General features: G+C 38.7%; 1 protein-coding gene and 1 pseudogene across 1 annotated transcript; both read right to left on the bottom strand.

Annotated features, from left to right (window-relative positions):
* Nucleotides 1-9,063: 9,063 nt before the first annotated feature.
* Nucleotides 9,064-11,601, bottom strand: LOC133070687 (olfactory receptor 6C74-like; annotated as a pseudogene).
* Nucleotides 11,602-17,329: 5,728 nt separating this feature from the next.
* LOC133070686 (olfactory receptor 6C2-like) lies at nt 17,330-18,302 on the bottom strand. The gene has a single exon (XM_061163088.1). The coding sequence runs from the start codon at nt 18,296-18,298 to the stop codon at nt 17,330-17,332; it is 969 nt and encodes a 322-aa protein (XP_061019071.1). The 5' UTR covers nt 18,299-18,302.
* Between the last annotated feature and the right edge of the window lie 1,091 nt (nt 18,303-19,393).

Below are 19,393 nucleotides of genomic sequence, written 5' to 3'. Positions count from 1 at the left end.
GACTTAAGTGAAAGTTCAGCTTTATTTTTTTCTACCCTTCCGTTAACATCTTTTCATGAAATGTGCTATGCTTAGTCGCTCAGTCGTGTCCGACTCGTTGTGACCCCATAACTGCAGCCCCTCAGGCTCCTTTGTCCATGGGATTCTCTAGCCAAGAATACTGGAGTGGGTTGCCATGCCCTCCTCCAGGGGATCTTCCCAATCCAGGGATCGAACCCAGGTCTTCTGCATTGCAGTCAGATTCTTTACTGTCCAAACCACCAGGGAAGCCCTTTTCATGAAATACAGACCTGTGATACTATACAGGCCTTAGAGATGATCTCCTTTAGCACAACCATTTTACAGAAGACACTGGAGACCAGAGACATTGGGGATTGCTCAACAATGTAATACAAGTTATAAATCCAGGAATTACTCCAACCTTTTGAGGCTCCATGCTTGCAGGTAAGAGATATGGGGAATGACAGTAGTTCATAAGATTAGTCAAATAGCAACACAGTATTCTAGAACTTGGTACTTGCCTCCTACTCACTCTTACACCAAAGCTCAATGAACACTTTTCTCTTCAGTCCTCTTAATAAAACACTTTTCCTAAGATAATAGTGTTTGACTCTACCATCTCAATACTAAACTGAAGGTCTGCAATGTGGAGTGTGTGTGTGGGTGGGTGGGTGGGTGTGTGACTAACTGCGTTGGGCCAAGTTCTCTGAAGCGATGCTTATGCAACCAAACTGCTCACCTCAGAACGACACTCAAGGTGCCTCTGCGTCTGTCCCAGTTACAGCAGTCCCTGTTACAGTTCACCGCTGTTCCTGACACAGGCATGCACAGGTGTTTTCATGGGAAACAGGGCATTCTCCTCCTGGAGTTATTCTCTTCCAAGAAATCAAGAGATCTCTCTGGGATAGGAAAAAGGATTGGAAAAGGAAACCATCGGTCACAGTCTGTTATCTTCAAGTGGGATGACTATACATCTCATGTTCCCAGTGTTCCTGGTTGACAGAGCCCTGATTTCAGAGGCAGAATTTTTCATACCACAAAGGTTCTTCTCAACTTTGGTCTCTGAAACCCCAGAAAAGAGCAGACAGAATAAAGCAATCACAATCCACTGGCCCCATCCTTGGTGAAAATTTGGTTCCAGGACCACTTAAGGTTCTGATGAAAGTTCAGACTCCACAGCCTAGCCTCACATGCAAAATTGTTGTCCACCTGCTATACCAACTAATGGGAACAGGCAGTTTCTTCTGAGTTCAGCCCTGAGAGCTGCTGAGATGAGTCTTCTTCTACTGAAGCACATCATTGTGGTAATCCATCTGCTCCTAGACACATACTGCTCTATGCTCCTCCATCATATGTTCACCTTTCCACATGGAGAAGCATCCTTGTCCCACTATATTACTGCCACATGCTTCTGACATGCACATCTGAGCCCTCTGTAATAGTTTTCCCAGATGACAGCATTTAGTCACCAAGCAGGATGTACCCAGCCAATGAGCAGAGAGTGCAGGCTTCCAAACTGCATGAGGAACTGAAAGGACATAGACAGAAAGCAGAGACAGGACTGAGGGAAGCTAATTGATCACTGTTGAAAATAAGCGTCACTAGCACACCTTTATATTTCTCTTCCCATTGTCTGCATTGTGATTGGCTCCCAGATGTCCGTGTTGTTTTCTGCTAAGATCTGTCCAAGAAATTATATGATGATTTTCCAAGGGATCCTAAAATCCCAATTGGAATGTCTCTATCTGTTTGAGGTAAAAGTACAGATTAAAATTGTCTACATGGGTTGTGTGCACTGAGGCCAGAGCACTGGGGTTTAAGAATAAAGTATATCATGCAGAAGGGATGGATCACACGCTGGATATTGTCAGGCTTTGGGGAAGACACTGGATGCTGAGGACGGAGATGAAAAGCCACCATCCTCACTCAATCATTCTTCATGTCTCCACCAACATTATGATACTTTTCATCAGATATTTATGTCTGGAGAATATTTTTGTTGCCTTCTTCAATCTCTTTGAAAAAGGGGAAGCACAAATTTCTTCCTCCTCAGCATAGAAAAGGGAATGCTAGGTGGTTTCTTTGACATACTCACATGGCCAGCCTCTCTCTTTTGAAATGAAAGCTGTAAAGTGGATGCCAGACTTCTTCAAAACACAAGAAAGTTTGAGACATGACTTCCAGTGAGGAGAAGCTGTTGCCATAGCAACCCCCTTTTGGAAGGCTGCTTCTCCTCCTGTGGTATCTCAGCTGGGCTGCTGACACGGGAGTTACCCACTTTTCTTTGGCCTCTAGCTTCCCATTGAGAGCCAGGTGGCTAACCACCCAGAGTCTATTTTCTGGCAACACTGGGGCATACAGTAGCTGTCTGGAGATCTGTCTGAATATCTCCTCACTAATCTTCAAAGTCACGGCAAATTTCATAGAAATTTTTAGGAGCTTTTATGTGTGCCCCACCTTCCTCAGTGGCTCAGTTGGTAAAGAAGTTGCCTGTCAATACTAGAGACCTGGGTCTGATCTCTGGGTCAGGAAGATTCCCTGGAGAAGGAAATGGAAACCCACACCAGGATTCTTGAGGGGAGAATCCCATGTACAGAGTAGCCTGTTGGGTTACAGTCCAAATGCTTGCAAAGAGTCGGACATGACAGAGCGATTAAGCACACATATGTTATCTCTTACATGTGGACTCTAAAAATGAAACATACTAGTGAATATAAGACAAACAAACCAAAAAAAAAAAAAAAAAAAGACTCATAGATATAGAAAACAAACTAGTAGTTTCCAGTGGAGAGAGGGAAGTGGGGAGCAGCAAGATAGGGGTTGAGGACAAGAGGTACAAGCTACTATATATAAAATAAATAAACCACAGTGATGCATTGTACAACACAGAAAATATAGCCAAAATAACTATAAATGGAGTAGAATATTTAAAAATGTGACCCACTAGGACTTCCTTGGTGTTCTAGTGGTTAAGAATCTTCTTGCCAATACAGGGGCACAGGTTAGATCCCTGGATTGGGAGATCTCACATACCTTGGAGAACTAAGCCTATGCGCCGAAAACCCACGTGCCTAGAGCCTCTGGTCCGCAACAAGAGAAGCCACCACAATAAGAAATCCAAACACTACAACGCAGAGTAGCCCCCACCTGCCACACCTAAAGAAAGTCTGCACACAGCAAGGAAGACCAGTGTAGCCAAAAATAAAAATGAATAAGTAAAATAAAAAGAAAATTACTTTTTTAAAAATGAAAATCACTATGTTATACCTCTGAAATTGTATACTATTGTATTCCAACTCTACTGTAATAAAAATAAAAACTAAAATTTAAAAAATACTTTAAATATTTTAATTCTGAAACCTTGTTTGACCCATTTAATAGCTCTAAAAATTTTACTGTCTATGCATTAGAATTTTCTATGTACAAAATTATGACATCTGTGAATAAGATAATCTTTTTCTTCCTTTCCAATCTGAAGGTCTTTTATTTATTTTTGCTCTTGTAACAACCTCTAGGACAGTATTAAATAGAGACATCCTCTTCTTTTTGATAGAAAGAAGTGTTCAGTCTTTCCTTGTCAAGGATACTATTATTCAGTTATTTTTAATATATACACTTCATCAGGTTGAGGAATTTCCCTTTTGTATTTAGCTTTCCAAATGTTTTTGTCATGGGAAGTTTCAGTTCAGTTCAGTCTCTCAGTCGTGTCTGACTCTGCGACCCCGTGGACTGCAGCACACGAGGCTTCCCTGTCCATCATGAACTCCCGGAGCTTGCTCAAACTCACGTCCATTGAGTCAGTGATGCCATCCAACCATCTCATCCTCTGTCGTCCCCATCTCCTCCTGCCTTCAATCTTTCCCAGCATCAGGGTCTTTTCCAAAGAGTCAGCTCTTCACATCAGGCGGCCAAAGTATCGGAGTTTCAGCTTCAGCAGCAGTCCTTCCAATGAATATTCAGGACTGATTTCCTTTAGGACTGTCTGGCTTGATCTCCTTTAAGTCCAAGGGACACTCAAGACCAAGGGACACTCTCCAACACCACAGTTCAAAAGTATCAAATCTTCGCTTTGTCAAATGGTTTTTCTGCATCTACTGTGATCATCATGTGTTTGATGTCCTTAGTTTTATTAATATGGTGTATACTATTGATTGATTTTTATATGTTACAGTACCCTCGCATTTATGTGATAAACTGCACTTGGTGATTGTGTGTTATCCTTTGTATATGTTCCTGATTTAGGTTTGTCAGCATTATCTTGGTTATTCTTATGTACCTCTTTTCATCACAGAAATCCATGTGTAGTTTTGTTTTCTTTCTTTTTTTTTTTTTTTTTTTTAGTTTTCTTATGATACTTTCATTTAGTCTTGATATTAGGGTAATACTGATCTCATGGAAAGAGCTGGAAAGTGATCATTTCACTTATATTTTTAGAAGTCTGTAAATAATTGGAGCTAATTCTTCTTTAAATGTTTCACAGAAATCATTAGTAAAGACATCTCTTCCTGAGCTTATTTGTGGGAAGTTTCTGATCATTAATAGGTTTTTCAATTGTTATTTACTTATTTGTATTTATTCTTTCTTCTTGAGTTACTTTGTGCTTTCCCATAATTTTTTTTTCAAATCATTGATATCTCTGATTCTCATCCCTCTCTTGGACAGAGGCAAAAATTGAAAAGCTTCTCTTCTTTTTCCTTTTAAAGTCTTCCTTAGTATCATGGAAATTGCTGCTCTTTAGGGCGTAGTTAGAGAAGGACATGGCAACCCCCTCCAGTGCTCTTGTCTGGAGAATTCCATGGACAGAGGAGCCAGGCGAGCTATAGTCCATGGGGTAGCAGAGAGTCGGACACGACTGAGTAACCTAAGCACACGGCTTAGCTGTCTAAACAAGTCACCTGATGTGGCCAAACTCATTGCCCAACGGATTTGTTTCACGCAAAGCTGGTTTTAGTTTATAACACCATTAGTTGATCAATCAAATTGAAGTCACATACTCAGCTAGATGTATTACACAGAATTTGAACTTTGTTCTGCTTTTTTTCCTCTCTAAAATAATAAAATGTCATTTTAAACTGATGAAGTGGAAATTTTGTAACTGGAGAGGTTTCTATCTTTGTTTCAACTTAAAATTCTATATTCAGATAATAGCCTCAAAGATCCCAAAATAACAAATACCTGTGTTTTTGTGAACTTGGGACTTTCTAACACATGAGGATGCCAAAGTTTTATTACTATGAAAGTCTTGGCTAACAGGGCCCATACACAGAAAACAGTTTAAACTCATCCTACTGGTGACTTAAAGTTACTGATGGAACTCCTGAACATATTCATTCTGACCTATTCTGGTCCATATGGGCTGGGTCAAAGTAAACCAGTCTTAGGGAAGGAGACTGTGAGTCCCCAACCAACACAGCACCTTATAATCAGGAGGGAACCCCCAACTCCCAGTTTCTTCTAAGGAGTAAAGGGTCACTTCCTGCAGTTCTTTCCCCTGGGTCAGTAGTGTGTAGTAGGCAAATATACCAGCTCTCAGTTTCTCCCTAGATATAGAAGGAATTTCTTTTTCTTTGGGATGGCTCTGGTCATTGACTCCTGCACAATGTCATGAACCTCTGTCCATAGTTCTTCAAGTACCCTGTCTACCAGATATAATCCCTTGAATCTATTTGTCACGTCCATTGTAAAATCATAAGGAATTTGATTTAGGTCATACCTCAATGGCCAAGAGGTTTTCCCTACTTTCTTCAATTTGATCCTGAATTTTGCAATAAGGAGCTGATGATCTGACCCACAGTCAGCTACAGATCTTGTTTTTACTGACTGAACAGAGTTTCTCCATCTTTAGCTGCAAAGAATATAATCAATCTGAATATAATATAAAGAATATAATCAACTGGTATGGACCTATAAGAGGCAGAAGAGATTAAGAAGAGGTGGAAAGAATAAACAGAAGAACTATACCAAACAGATCTTAATGACTGGGATAACCATGATGGTATGGTGAGTCATCTAGAGCCAGACATCCTGGAACGTGAAGTCAAGTGGGCCTTAAGAAGCATTGCTACAAAGCTAGTGGAGGTGATGGAATTCCAGCTGAGCTATTTCAAATCCTAAAAGATGATGCTGTGAAAGTGCTGCACTCAATATGCCAGCAAATTTGGAAAACTCAGCAGTGGTCAGATGACTGGAAAAGGTCAGGTTTTATTCCAAACCCAAAGAAGGGCAGTGCAAAAGAACAATCAAATTTCCAGACAATTGTGCTCATTTCACATGCAAGTAAGGTTATACTCAAAATCTTTCAAGCTAGGCTTTGGTAGTATATGAACCGAGAACTTCCAGATGTACAAGCTGGCTTTAGGAAAGGTAAAGGAACCAGAGATCAAATTGCCAACATTTGCTGGATCATAGGGAAAGTAAGGGAATTCCAGAAAAACATCTACTTCTGCTTCTGGACTATGTAAAAGCCTTTGACTGTGTGGATCACAACAAACTGTGGAAAATTCTTACAGTGATGGGAATACCAGACCACCTTAGCTGTCTCCGGACAAATCTGTATGCAGGTAAAGAAGCAGTAGTTAGAACCAGACATGGAAAATGGACTGTATCAAGATTGGGAAAGGAATACGACAAGGCTGTTTATCATTACCCTGTTTATTTAACTAATATGCAAAGTATATCATGTAAAATGTCGGGTTGGATGAATCACAAGCTACAATCAAGATAGCTGGGAGAAATATCAACAACCTCAGATGTGCAGATAATACCACTCTAATGGCAGAAAGTGAAGAGGTACTAAAGAACCTCTTGATGAGGATGAAAGAGAAGAGTGAAAAACTTGGCTTAAAAGACAATATTAAAAAAGCTAAGATCATGGCAATCTGGTTCCATCACTTCATAGCAAATAGAAGTGGAAAATATAGAAGCAGTGACAGATTTTATTTTGGGGGGCTCCAAAATGACTGCAGACAGTGACTACAGTAATGAAATTCAAAGACACATGCTCCTTGGAAGGAAAGCTATGACGAACATAGACAGCATGTTAAAAAGCAAAGACCACTTTACTGACAAAAGTCCGTATATTCGAAGCTATGGTTTTCCCAGCAATAATGTATGGATGTGACATTTGGCCCATGAAGAAGGCTGAGCACTGAAGAACTGATGCTGTTGAATTATAGTGTTGAAGAAGACTCTTGAGAGCCTTGGACTGCAAGGAGATCCAACCCATCCTAAAGGAAATCAACCCAGAATATTCACTGGAAAGACTGATGCTAAAGCTGATGCTCCAATCCTTTGGCCACCTGATGCAATGAGCCAACTCACTGGAAAAGACCCTGATGCTGAAAAAGGTTGAAGGGAAAAGGAGAAGAGGGCAACAGAGGAGCAGATGGTTAGAGAGCATCACTGACGCAATGACAATGAGTTTGAGCAAACTCTGGGAGACAGTGAAGGAAAGGGAAGCCTAGTGTGTTGCAGTCCATGGAGTTGCAGAGTCAGACACAGCTTATCAACTGAACAACTACAAATAGAAGGAATTAGACAACATTTCCAGCACCCCACCTTTTCCAGTTGCTACAAGAGGGTTTTGTTTCTATCAGGGCTGAGATAATAGAGCTTGACAAAACTTAGTCTCTTGAGACACACTAACAGCAAAGAGTGGCTTGTATGAGCATGAGGTTTGGCTCATTTTGGCTGACTGGTGCTGTCCATCTCCTGCACTAGCCTGGTTCTGGACTCCAGGCTGTGAAGATCGGCTCTTTTATCTAATACACAAAACCAAAATAGAGGACTCTCAGACTTCCCAAATTTTGTTAGGTTCAAAAATTATTCATTTAGCTTCTATTTTGGAAAGGAGAGAGACAAAGGCAGGAATGTCCTTGGGAAATGATAATTCCTAGGATAACTTATAATTAAATCACTCCCATACGTAAAAATCTATCACCGAGTACTATCAACAATGAAAAATTCTTCCTAATAAGATTATGTCTTAAATTACAAGCAATTTTAAAATCAAGCTAAAAGGGAAATACACTCATACCAGACATAGTAAAAATCAAATGCACGTTATGCACATACAGTGTTAGATGTGACAGGACCTATGTCCCATTAGGGCCAATTATCTTCAGGTGGGAGCCACTTCCTCAATGAACCTTCAATCACAGTAAATGAGTTCATTTTGATCCCCTTTTTACATTTTTAATGCACTCATTTTCCTTTCATATTTTTCTAATTATAAGTTTTCAATTAGTTTTTGCTACATAAAATGTCAACCACATTTAGCTTAACATGAAGGACACTGACAACTCCTACACCTAAGATCACACTAAGGTGAAAATACCCCTTAGATGGGAGGAAAGAATTTGCTACTGGGATCACCTACCTTTGAGCAATTTGTTGGTTCCAGGACCTGGCAACATCAATGACAAGAAAAAAAAAAAAAAACTACAAATTTTAGCGTTTTACAGTTTGTTTATATTTCAAGAAATAATTAATAAAGAAAACTTTATTGAAAACATTTGATACATCTGGAAGATGATACACTGTGAAAGAGCCCATATAAAAATCTGGAGTTCCACTGAGCTGTTTGTACAGTAAAACCAATAGACCCAAGGAAGAACTAGTGAGAATAAAACTGATTCATTCACATAAGTAGATTTAAATAGTGAAACACCATTAAGTTGTACTATGACTTTATATAATTTTCAGAAATAATTTGTTTCTGGAATTTCACACATTAAATATCAAATGGTAAAGAAGGGTTTCTATTTATTTTTTCTGAAGTATCATAAACTTCAAGCCTAAAAATGCATCATGGACAGAAATTATAAAATCTGGCAACATTTTTATCTTTACATTAATGACTTTGTATATTATGACCTTTATAGAATAGTTGGCTCCATAAATATTATTTGAATTTAATTTACTTAAATTTACTTAATTTACTTAATTTGAATTTAATTTATTTAAGACTTATAAAAATAAGTAGAAAAGTTAAGGAAGATAGCTTTAGCAGAATATAGAGAACAAATGAAATTTTCAACTAGAAGAAGGAACTGAATTGCCAAATAAGACACTACCCATCCAGCTAAAAGTAGCACAAGCTAGATTGCCAGACGGAGAGCTTCTCAAGAATAGATTTTGCCAATGGTGGGAAACTGACCTAGAGGATCAAGCCCATCCGCTTAGCCTCCAAAGCTCTATTTCTGCAACCTCACCCCAGACAGTGTGTCCCTCAGAGCCTGGTGGACCTGCTTGTTCCGTAGGGTATAAATGACAGGGTTCAGCAGCGGGGTCACCACCGTGTTCACAAGGGCAGCCTCCCTGTTGGAGTCCAGCCTGTTCACCTGCTTTGGTTTCAGGTAAATAAACACACAGCTGCCGTACATCAGAGAGAGGACAATGAGGTGAGAGGAGCAGGTGGAGAAAGCTTTCTGTCCCCCTTGGCTGATGGCAGTCGCAGGACTGTGACTACTATGTTGCTGTATACGATGGTGGTTACAATGAGGGACAGCAGAATGACAAATGAAGTAACAAAGAAGAAATAGATTTCAACAGATCTGGTGTCAGAGCAGGAGAGATGAATTAAGGAGCCAAGGTCACAGAAGAAATGAGAAAGGACATTAGGGCCACAGAACAATAACTGGGAAACTTTGAGCATCAGACAAGTGATTAAGATGAAGGACAAAGTATAGCACAAGAAAATCAGAAGGAAACTAACCCTCAGGTTCATGATGGATGCATAGTGCAGAGGCTTGCAAATGGCCAGGTATCGATCCAATGACATCACTGCCATGAGAAAGAAAATCACTGCACCAAGAAATAAAAAGAAGAAGGCTTGTGTGAGACAAGCAGAAAAGGCAATTGTTTGCCTTCCTGAAAGGAAGATGGACAGCAGTTTAGGAATAACTGTAGTGATGAAACAGCATTCGCAGAAGGAGAAAGCGCTCAGTAAAACATACATTGGCGTCTGGAGGCGATGGTCAGCCCAGGTGATGATGATTATGACCATGTTTCCCACGATAGAGGCCAGGTATGCCAGCAGGTGCACCAGGAAGAGGAGGTTCCCCAAGTGCTGGACGGCAGGAAACGCCTCCAGAATGAACTCCTGAACGGTAGTCTCATTTTTTATCCCCATAGTTATCTCTGTTTCTCTGACTGTCATCATTCTCTGCTTAATCTGTGGAACGGAAAATATATTACTGAAGAATAGAGAATTTAAATGATATCGACTTTTAAAAAACAAAAATGGAATCAAAATCACTACTTTCAGGTATAGTTGTGAATGAGGGATCATTTTATATTTTGAAAGTATTTTACAATAAACGACTGACATTTACTGTTATAACATAATATAAATCATAATACTTGTTAAATTGTTAAATTAAAGATTTGTTTTTATTTTTGATAATAATTTTTAATACATCACTTAACATTTTTGGAAAAGAATATCTGAGAAAAATAGTCCATAAGGTAAGTAATCCAAAAGGTAAACAACACAAAATGAAAATGACTGTTTGCCGACACATACACAAGTAATAGTTAGCAAAGAAGGCTGTCATCCTGTAGAAAATACATCTCATGGGCTCACAGTGTTCATTTCTATGCTTCAGGTATGACATGCAATGTAGGAAGACTTCTATGCACTGATCTTAGCCCTTTGGAAATGCAAAGTGTGAAAGAGCAGTTTTCTTATTACCATATTCCTAATCAGTTATTTTCCTGAAGTCTTTTCAGCCTGAGCTCTTTTTTTAAGACCCCAGTGTGACCAGTAAAGGTAGTATATTATAGTAGCATAACCACACAGTCTGTGGGTTTAAGAGAAACCAAACCTACCATTGCGGGGGAAATGTTTTCATGACTAGGTGTCCTGATTCAGGGAGCTCACTTTTAATGGGTGATCAGATTCCCTCACAGTCTACCTCCCTGGCAGAATGGTAGTGTTTCATTCTGCTATTCAATCATTTCATAGAATACTCTTCAACATGCCTTTTTCTGGGAATAGTTTTTTCCATTGGAGGTACTTGGTGTGGCATATTTAAACCTGTATTTCCATTGCAACACCTACAGTAACACTCTTCTTTATTTAAGAAAAGGCAAAAAGAAAAGAAAAAGGAAATGCCAATGCCTAATTAGAAGCTAAGTATTTTGATACAATCTTTGAGGAAAGGGTCTGGGCATCTGCTGCAAATTGGTGCTTGAGTGAATAAGAAACTGTAATTTAATTATATTTTACTTAACTCCTTTTGGTCAAAACTATTACTTTAACTGGTGGCTCAGACAATCAAGAATCCATCTGTAATGCAGGAAACTTGGGTCAGGAATATGCACTGGAGAAGAGAAGGGCAACCCACTCCAGGATTCTTACCTGGAGAATCTCATGGACAGAGGAGCCTGGTGAGATACAGTCCATGGCGTCCAAAAGAGTCAGACACAATTGAGCAACTAATACTTCTTTACATTACTTTCTAACTATGCATGATTCACAGTAGATACTTAAACAGAACCAGTCTCTGGTTAAATTATCAGACCTGTTAGGTTACAAGTTAGCCCCATGATCAAGTACTCACCAGGAAGCAGCTCATAGGAAACAGTGATTCTTTGACAATGTGCTTCTTTCTCAAAACAAACCAGGATTTTTCTCCGAGGCTAATGAAAAGGGGGAAAACTATCTTAGTTGAGATATACCTTTCTTTGGCCTAATACAAAATTAATGGAGGCTTTAAGTCCTAAATTAGTAGGAAAAATTATTAAGGTTTAATTTAAAAATTTTCCATACTCTAGAGGATTAACAGTCATATTTTTTCCCCGTGGCTATCTGACTGATAAATTCTGGACCATTAGGACAGTACAACTTGTCCCCATCACACACTAGCATTTTCTGATGCTACTATTTGGAATACCTGGACATATTTATTGCCATTCTACAATGCATCGAAACAACAAACGTGATTCGTTGTGTATTCATCTCAGAAGAGAATCAAAAAGAAGAGACAACAAAGGTCAATTTCGTTGTCTAATGACCCTGTTATCAGTCACTTCCCCAACCAGTCACCCCACCTCATATAGCGGAGGATCACAGCTGCCATAAGCAGCTGTACTTGCCATAGGCAAGTACACATTCAAATGCACTTATGATATAATTATCACAGGCTTATTTACCATCACCAGTGAGGACACACTGGGTCCAATGGACACACCTTTGGAACTTTCAGAACTCATTAGAGGGAATTTTTTTAATGCAAAAGGAACTAAAAACACAACAGAGTCTCACAGGACATTTAATTGCTTCATATTTGGAAATGGGAAATTCCAGGAGACATATATCATAGTTACACTTTCAATGTATATGATGACATATGGCTAAATTTATTACATACATAGCCTTCTCAATAGGCTCCACAGTCCTCTGGGAAAGTCCTCAAAGGCAGATTTTGCACAAATGCCCTCTTGTTCAGTCGTCAAGTTGTATCAGACTCTCCTGTGGCCCCATGGACTGTAGCCCGCCAGGCACCACTATCCATAAGATTCCCCAGAAAGAACATTGGAGTGGGTTGCCATTTCCTTCTCCAGAGGCTCTTCCTGACCTAGAGATTGAGCCTGCATCTCCTGGGTCTACCTCACTGGCAGGGGGATTCTTAACCACTGTGCCACCTAGGAAGATGTGAAGTTGTATAGGAAGGTTTTCAATATTCTAGCAAAGTATTCTTCATAAAATTCTTGCTAATTTCTCATTTTTGTACATTTTTAATAGAAAATGTGGACTCTATAGGGCTTCCCAGGTGGCTCAGTGGTTTGAAAAAAAAAAACCCACCTACAATGAAGGAGAAGCAGGTTTGATTTTTGGGCCAGGCAGATGCCCTGGAGAAGAAAATGGCAACCGTCTCTCGAATTCTTGCCTGGGAAATCCCGTGGACTGAGTATCCTTGCGGGCTAAAGTCCATGAAGTCATAAAGAGTCAGATTCGCCTTAGAGACTAAACCACAACCACCACCACCACCATGCTTAGTGAAATAAGTCAGACAGGGAAAGAAAAATACTGTATGTTATCTCTTGGGCTCTCCTGATGGCTCAGCAGGTAAAGAACCCACCTCCAGTGCCAGAGACACAGGAGATGTGGGCTAGCTCCCTGGGTCTGGAAGGTCCCCTGGAGGAGGAAATGGCAATCCACTCCAGTATTCTTGCCTGAAAAATCACATGGACAGAGGAGCCTGGGGGGCTACAGTCCAAAGGGTTGCAAAGAGTTGGACACGACTGAGCAATTAGGCACGCACAAGCACCCATTTGTTATCTCTTATATGTGGATTCTCAAAATGATACAAACTAGTGAATTTTTTTTTTTAAATAGACTCACAGATTAGAAAGAAAACTAGTAGTTACAGTGGGGAGAGGGAAAAGGGGAAGCGCAAGACTAGGCGTCAAGAATGAGGTATGTACTAGTATATAAAATAAACAAACTATAATGATACACTGTACAACACAGAAAAATGATACATTGTACAACATTAAAAACTATAAATGGTTATAATACTTTTAAAATGTGAATCACTGAGACTTCCTTGTGTTCCAGTGGTTAAGAATTTGCCTGCCAACAAAAGGAACACTGATCCTGGAGGATTCCTCATACCTCAGAGCAACTAATCCTGTACTCCTCCTCAAGAAAAGTCACTTTGATAAGAATCCCAAACACTACAGTGAAGAGTGTTGCCTCCCTCTGAGGTGGGAGCAGGGGTTGGGATGGGGAACACATGTAAATCCATGGCTGATTCATGTCAATGTATGGCAAAAACCACTACAATACTGTAAGCTAATTAGCCTCCAACTAATAAAAAAATGGAAAAAAAAAAAAGAGGTGTTGCCACTCGCCACAACTAGACAAAGCCTGAACATAGCAATGAAGACTAGTGTAGCCAAAAATAAAAATGAATACATAAAATAAAAATTATTTTTTAAAAATCAAAACTATGTTGTACCTATGAAATTCATATAATATTGTAAATCACCTCTACTGTAAGAAAAAATAAAAAATAAAATTAAAGAAAGTACTTTAAATTTTTTAATTCTGACCTTCCTGGGCCCATGTAATAGCTCTAAAAATCTTACTCTGTATTCCTTAGAATTTTCTATGTACAAAATTATGGCATCTGCGAATAAGATAATTTTATTTCTTACTTTCCAATCTGAAGGTCTTTCATTGCTTTTGTCTAATTGCTCTTATAACAACCTCTAGGACACTGTTAAATAGAGACATCCTCCTCTTGTTTTTGACCTTAGGGAGGAAGTTTTCAGTCTTTCCCTATCAAAGATGATATTATCCAATGATTTTTAATACATACACTTCTTCAGGTTGAGGAATTTCCCTTTCATTTTTAGTTTTCCAAATGTTTGTCATAGGGAGCTTAGATTTTGTCAAATGTTTTTTCTGTATCTATTGAGATCATCATGTGTTTGCTGTCCTTTATTTTATTAATATGTGTCCACGATTGATTGATTTTTATCTTTAAAAATACCCTTGCATTTCTGGGATAAACCCAACTTAGTGGTGTTATTCTTTGTAAAAATGTTACTGATATAGTTTTCTCAGCATCTTCTTGGGTATTCTTGTATCCCTATTTTTATCAGAGAAATTGGTGTGCAGTTTTCTTTTCTTGTGATATCCTTGTTTGGTCTTGATATCAGGATAATACTGACCTCTTAGGAAGAGCTGGAAAGTGATTTTTCACTTGTATTTTTAGGAGCTTGTGAATAATTGGAGCTAATTCTTCTTTAAATGTTTCACAGAAATCATTAGTAAATACACCTGTTCCTGGGCTTTTTTTGTGTGAACTTTTTGATCACTAATATATTTTTAATTGCTATTTACCTATTTGTATTTTTTATTCTTCTTGAGTTAGTTTGTGCTTTCCCAGAAATTTTTTTTTTTCAAGTCACTGATGTTATTGTTGATTCTTCTCACTCTCTTGCACCTAGGCAAAAATAAAAAACTTCCCTTCCTTTCTCCTTTAAAGTTCTCCTTTAGTACCATGGAAATCTCGGCTGTTTAGGGCTAGTTGCCTACACCAGTTATCTGATGTGGCCAAGCTCATTGCCTGATCAATTTGTTTTCCACAAAGCTGGCTTTAGTTTATAATACTACTTGTTGATCAATCACACCGAAGTCACATACTCAGCTAAATGTATTTCACAGAATTTGAACTTTGCTCTGCTTTTTTTCCTCTCTAAAATAATAAAATTATTCTTTAAACTGATCTTAAGGAAGAAATTTTTGACTGGAGATTTTTTTGGTCTCAGTTTAAATTAATATATTCATATAAAAGCCTCAAAAGATTTCACAATAAGAAATGCCTGCAATTTTTGTGTACTTGGAACTTTCTAACACATAAGGAAACCAAAGTTTCATTCCTATAAAAGTCTTGGCTAGTAGAGTTCAAACACAGGAAACACAGTTTAAACTCAACATGCTGGTGACTAAAAGTTATTGATGGAACTCCTGAACATATTCATTATGACTTATTCTGGTCCACATGGGCTGGGTCAAAGGCAAACCAGTCTTAAACAAAGAGAAACTGTGAGTTCTAATCCAACACAGCACCTTGCAATCTGATCAGAACTCCCAACTTCCAGCTTCTCCTAAGGAGTCACTCCTCACAGCTCTGTCCTCAGGGTCAGTACAGTATGAACAGATGAGCTTATCAGTTCTTAGTTTCTCCTTGAACATAGAAGGAATTGGACAACATTTCTAGTACCCCAACTTTCCCAGCTGTTAATAGAAGGATTGAATTCTATCTACCTGTCTTAGGGCTGGGGTAATAGGGATGACACACCTTAGTCCCTTGGGAGACACTAAAACAGAGACAGTGGTTTAGATAAGCATAAGTTTGTCTCATTTCAGGTGATTGGTGATGTCCATCTCCTGCACTAGCCTGGTTCAGGACTCCAAGCTATGAAGATTTACTCTTTTATCTAATGGACAGAAACCAACACAGAGGATTCTCAGGACTTCCTAACTTTTGTCAGATTCAAGAATTATTCATGGAACTTCTATTTTGGAAAAGGGAGAGACATAGATACAGATGTCCTTGGAAGACCACAATACCTAGGACAACCTATCATCAAATCACTCCCAAACATAAAAATCTAAATCACCCAGTACTTTTGACAATCTAAAACTCTTCCTAATAACATTATGCCTTAAACTATAAGTAATTTTCAAGTCAGGCTAAAGGGAAATACACACTCACATAAGACATAGCAAAAATCAAATGCATGCTATGTACATGCAGGGTTAGATGTGACAGGACCTACATCCCTTTAGGGCCAAATACCTTCAGGTTGGAGCCATTTGCTTAATGAAACTTCAAACACTGTAAATTAGTCCATTTTGATCCACTTTTCTTTATTATTAATGTACTCATTTTCTTTTTATGCCTTTCTAATTATGAGTTCAATTAGGTTTTGCTACATAAAATCTCAACCACAATTTAGGTTACCAGAGACAACACTGGCATCTCCTACACTCAAGATCACACCAAGCTGAAAATACCTCTTATATGAGAGGAAAGAATTTACTACTGGGATCACCTACATTTGAGCAACTTGTTGGTTCCAGGACTTGGCAACAGAAATTACAGAAAATAAACTTTACAAATCTTAAAGTTTTATAATTTGTTTATATTTCAAGAAAGAATTAAAGAAAATTTTATTAATAATGTTTGATCCTGCTGGAAGAAGTTACACTGATGGGCACACGAAAATTTTTGGAGTTACACTGAGCTACTTGTACACTAAAACCAATAGATCCAAAGAGGAACTAATGAGTATACAACTGACTCATTCACATAAATAGACTAAATAAAGAAACACCATTAAGTTGTAGTATAACTTTATATGATTTTCAGAAATAATTTGTAAATGGAGTGCCAAACCTTGAGTGTCAATTGGGAAAGAAGGGTTTCTATCTATTTCTCCTGAGGTATCATGAACTTCAAAAATAAGAATGTATCATGTACAGATATCATAAAATCTGGCAACATTTTTATTATTTGATTAAAGACTTTATACCTTATGATTTATGTATAATGTGCTCCATAAATATTGTTTGAATGCATTTGAGACCAATCGGTAGAAAAATCATGGAAAATATTTTCAGCACAATATAGAGAATAAATGAAACTTTCAAATAGAAGAAAGTATTGAATAACAAAATAAGACAGTACCATCCAGCTGAAAAGTAGCACAAGATAGATCGCCATATGCAGAGCTTCTCAAGAATAGATTTTGCCAATGGTGGGAAACAGAACTAGAGGATCAAGAGGATCCACTTAGCCTCCAAGCTCTATTTCTGCAACCTCACCCTAGACAGTGTGTCCCTCAGAGCCTGGTGGACCTGCTTGTTCCTCAGGGTGTAGATGACAGGGTTCAGCAGCGGAGTTACCACCGTGTTCACAAGGGCAGCCTCCCTGTTGGAGTCCAGCCTGTTCACTTGCTTTGGTTTCACATATATAAACACACAGCTGCCGTACATCAGAGAGAGGACAATGAGGTGAGAGGAGCAGGTGGAGAAAGCTTTCTGTCGCTCCTTGGCTGATGGCAGTCGCAGGATTGTGACTACTATGTTGCTGTATGCAATGGTGGTTACAATGAGGGATAGTAGAATGACAAACGAAGTAAGGAAGAAGAAATGTATCTCAACAGATCTGGTGTCAGAGCAGGAGAGATGAATTAAGGAGCCAAGGCCACAGAAGAAATGAGAGACGATGTTGGGGCCACAGAATGATAACTGGGAAACTCTGAGCATCAGACCAGCGAAGAAGATGAAGGACAAGGAATAGCACAAGAATATCAGAAGGAAACTAACCCTCAGGTTCATGATGGGTGCGTAGTGCAGAGGCTTGCAAATGGCCAGGTATCGATCCAATGACATCACTGCCATGAGAAAGAAAATCACTGCACCAAAAAATAAAAAGAAAAAGGCTTGTGTGAGACAAGCAGAAAAGGCAATTGTTTGCCTTCCTGAAAGGAAGATGGACAGCAGTTTAGGAATAACTGTAGTGATGAAACAGCATTCGCAGAAGGAGAAAGCGCTCAGTAAAACATACATTGGCGTCTGGAGGCGATGGTCAGCCCAGGTGATGATGATTATGACCATGTTTCCCACGATAGAGGCCAGGTATGCCAGCAGGTGCACCAGGAAGAGGAGGTTCCCCAAATGCTGGACGGCAGGAAACGCCTCCAGAATGAACTCCTGAATGGTAGACTCATTTTTTATCCCCATAGTTATCTCTGTTTCTCTGACTCTCATCATCCTCTGCTTAACCTGTGGAACAGAAAATACTATCACTGAAAAAAAAAATTTAAATGATGACAAGTCTTAAAAAAAATAAAATAATCACTACTTTCATCTGTATTTGTGAAGCAGGGATCATTTCATATTTTTAAAATATTTTACTATAACAGATGTTTTACTATTATAACATTATTACATTAACTATACTAATTATTAAATTAAAGGTTCATTTTTTATTTTTGAAAATTATTTTTAATGTGTCACTTAACTCTTCTGGAAAATAACATCTGTGAATAATTGGCTACAAAGTAAACAGGGCAAATAAAAATGATTGTTTCTGGACACATCCGCAACTTAGGTTAACAATGAAGGCTGTCATCCTGCAGAAAATACATCTCATGGGCTCCCAGTCATTTCTATGCTTCATTCAGGTGTGACATGCAGTGTAGGAACCCTCCTACACACTGACTCAAGCCCTTTGAAAATGTAAAGTTGAAAGAGCCGTTTTCTTATTACCATGTTCAAAATTAGTTATTTTCCTAAACCTGTTCAGTCTGAGTTCTTTTTTCAAGACCCCAGTGTGAGCAGTAAAGCTAGTTTATTATAATATTATAATGACACAGTCTGAGGATTAAGAGAAATCACATCTAAAATTATGAGGGAATGGTTTCATGACTTGGTTAATCAGATGAACATTCATTGAATGGGTGAATCAGACTCCTTCACACTCTACCTACCTAGCAGAATGGTAGTGCTTCATTCTGCTGTTAGTCACAGTTTACTCATCAACATTCCTTTTCTGGGAATAAATTTTTACATTGGAGGTATTCAGTGTGGCAGAATTAAACCTGTATTTCATTGCAATCACTAGACGAACATTTGTCTTTATTAAAAAATAATGCCAAACCTAACTAGAAGCTAAGTATATTGATAGAATCATTGGGGAAGGGGTCTGGGCTCTGCTGTGAGTCAGTGCTTAAATGAATAAGAAACCATAATTTAACTGTGTTTTACTCACTTCCTTTTGGCCAAAACTATTACTTTAACTGGTAGTCCAGATGGTAAAAAATCCATCTGCCATGCAGGAGACTCGGGTTTGATCTCTGGGTCGGG

Source organism: Dama dama, chromosome 15 (assembly GCF_033118175.1).
Source record: "Dama dama isolate Ldn47 chromosome 15, ASM3311817v1, whole genome shotgun sequence".
In the NCBI taxonomy this organism is placed as follows: domain Eukaryota; kingdom Metazoa; phylum Chordata; class Mammalia; order Artiodactyla; family Cervidae; genus Dama; species Dama dama.
The sequence above is the reverse complement of the archived record's forward strand: the minus strand, read 5'-3'. Positions and strand labels throughout refer to the sequence as shown.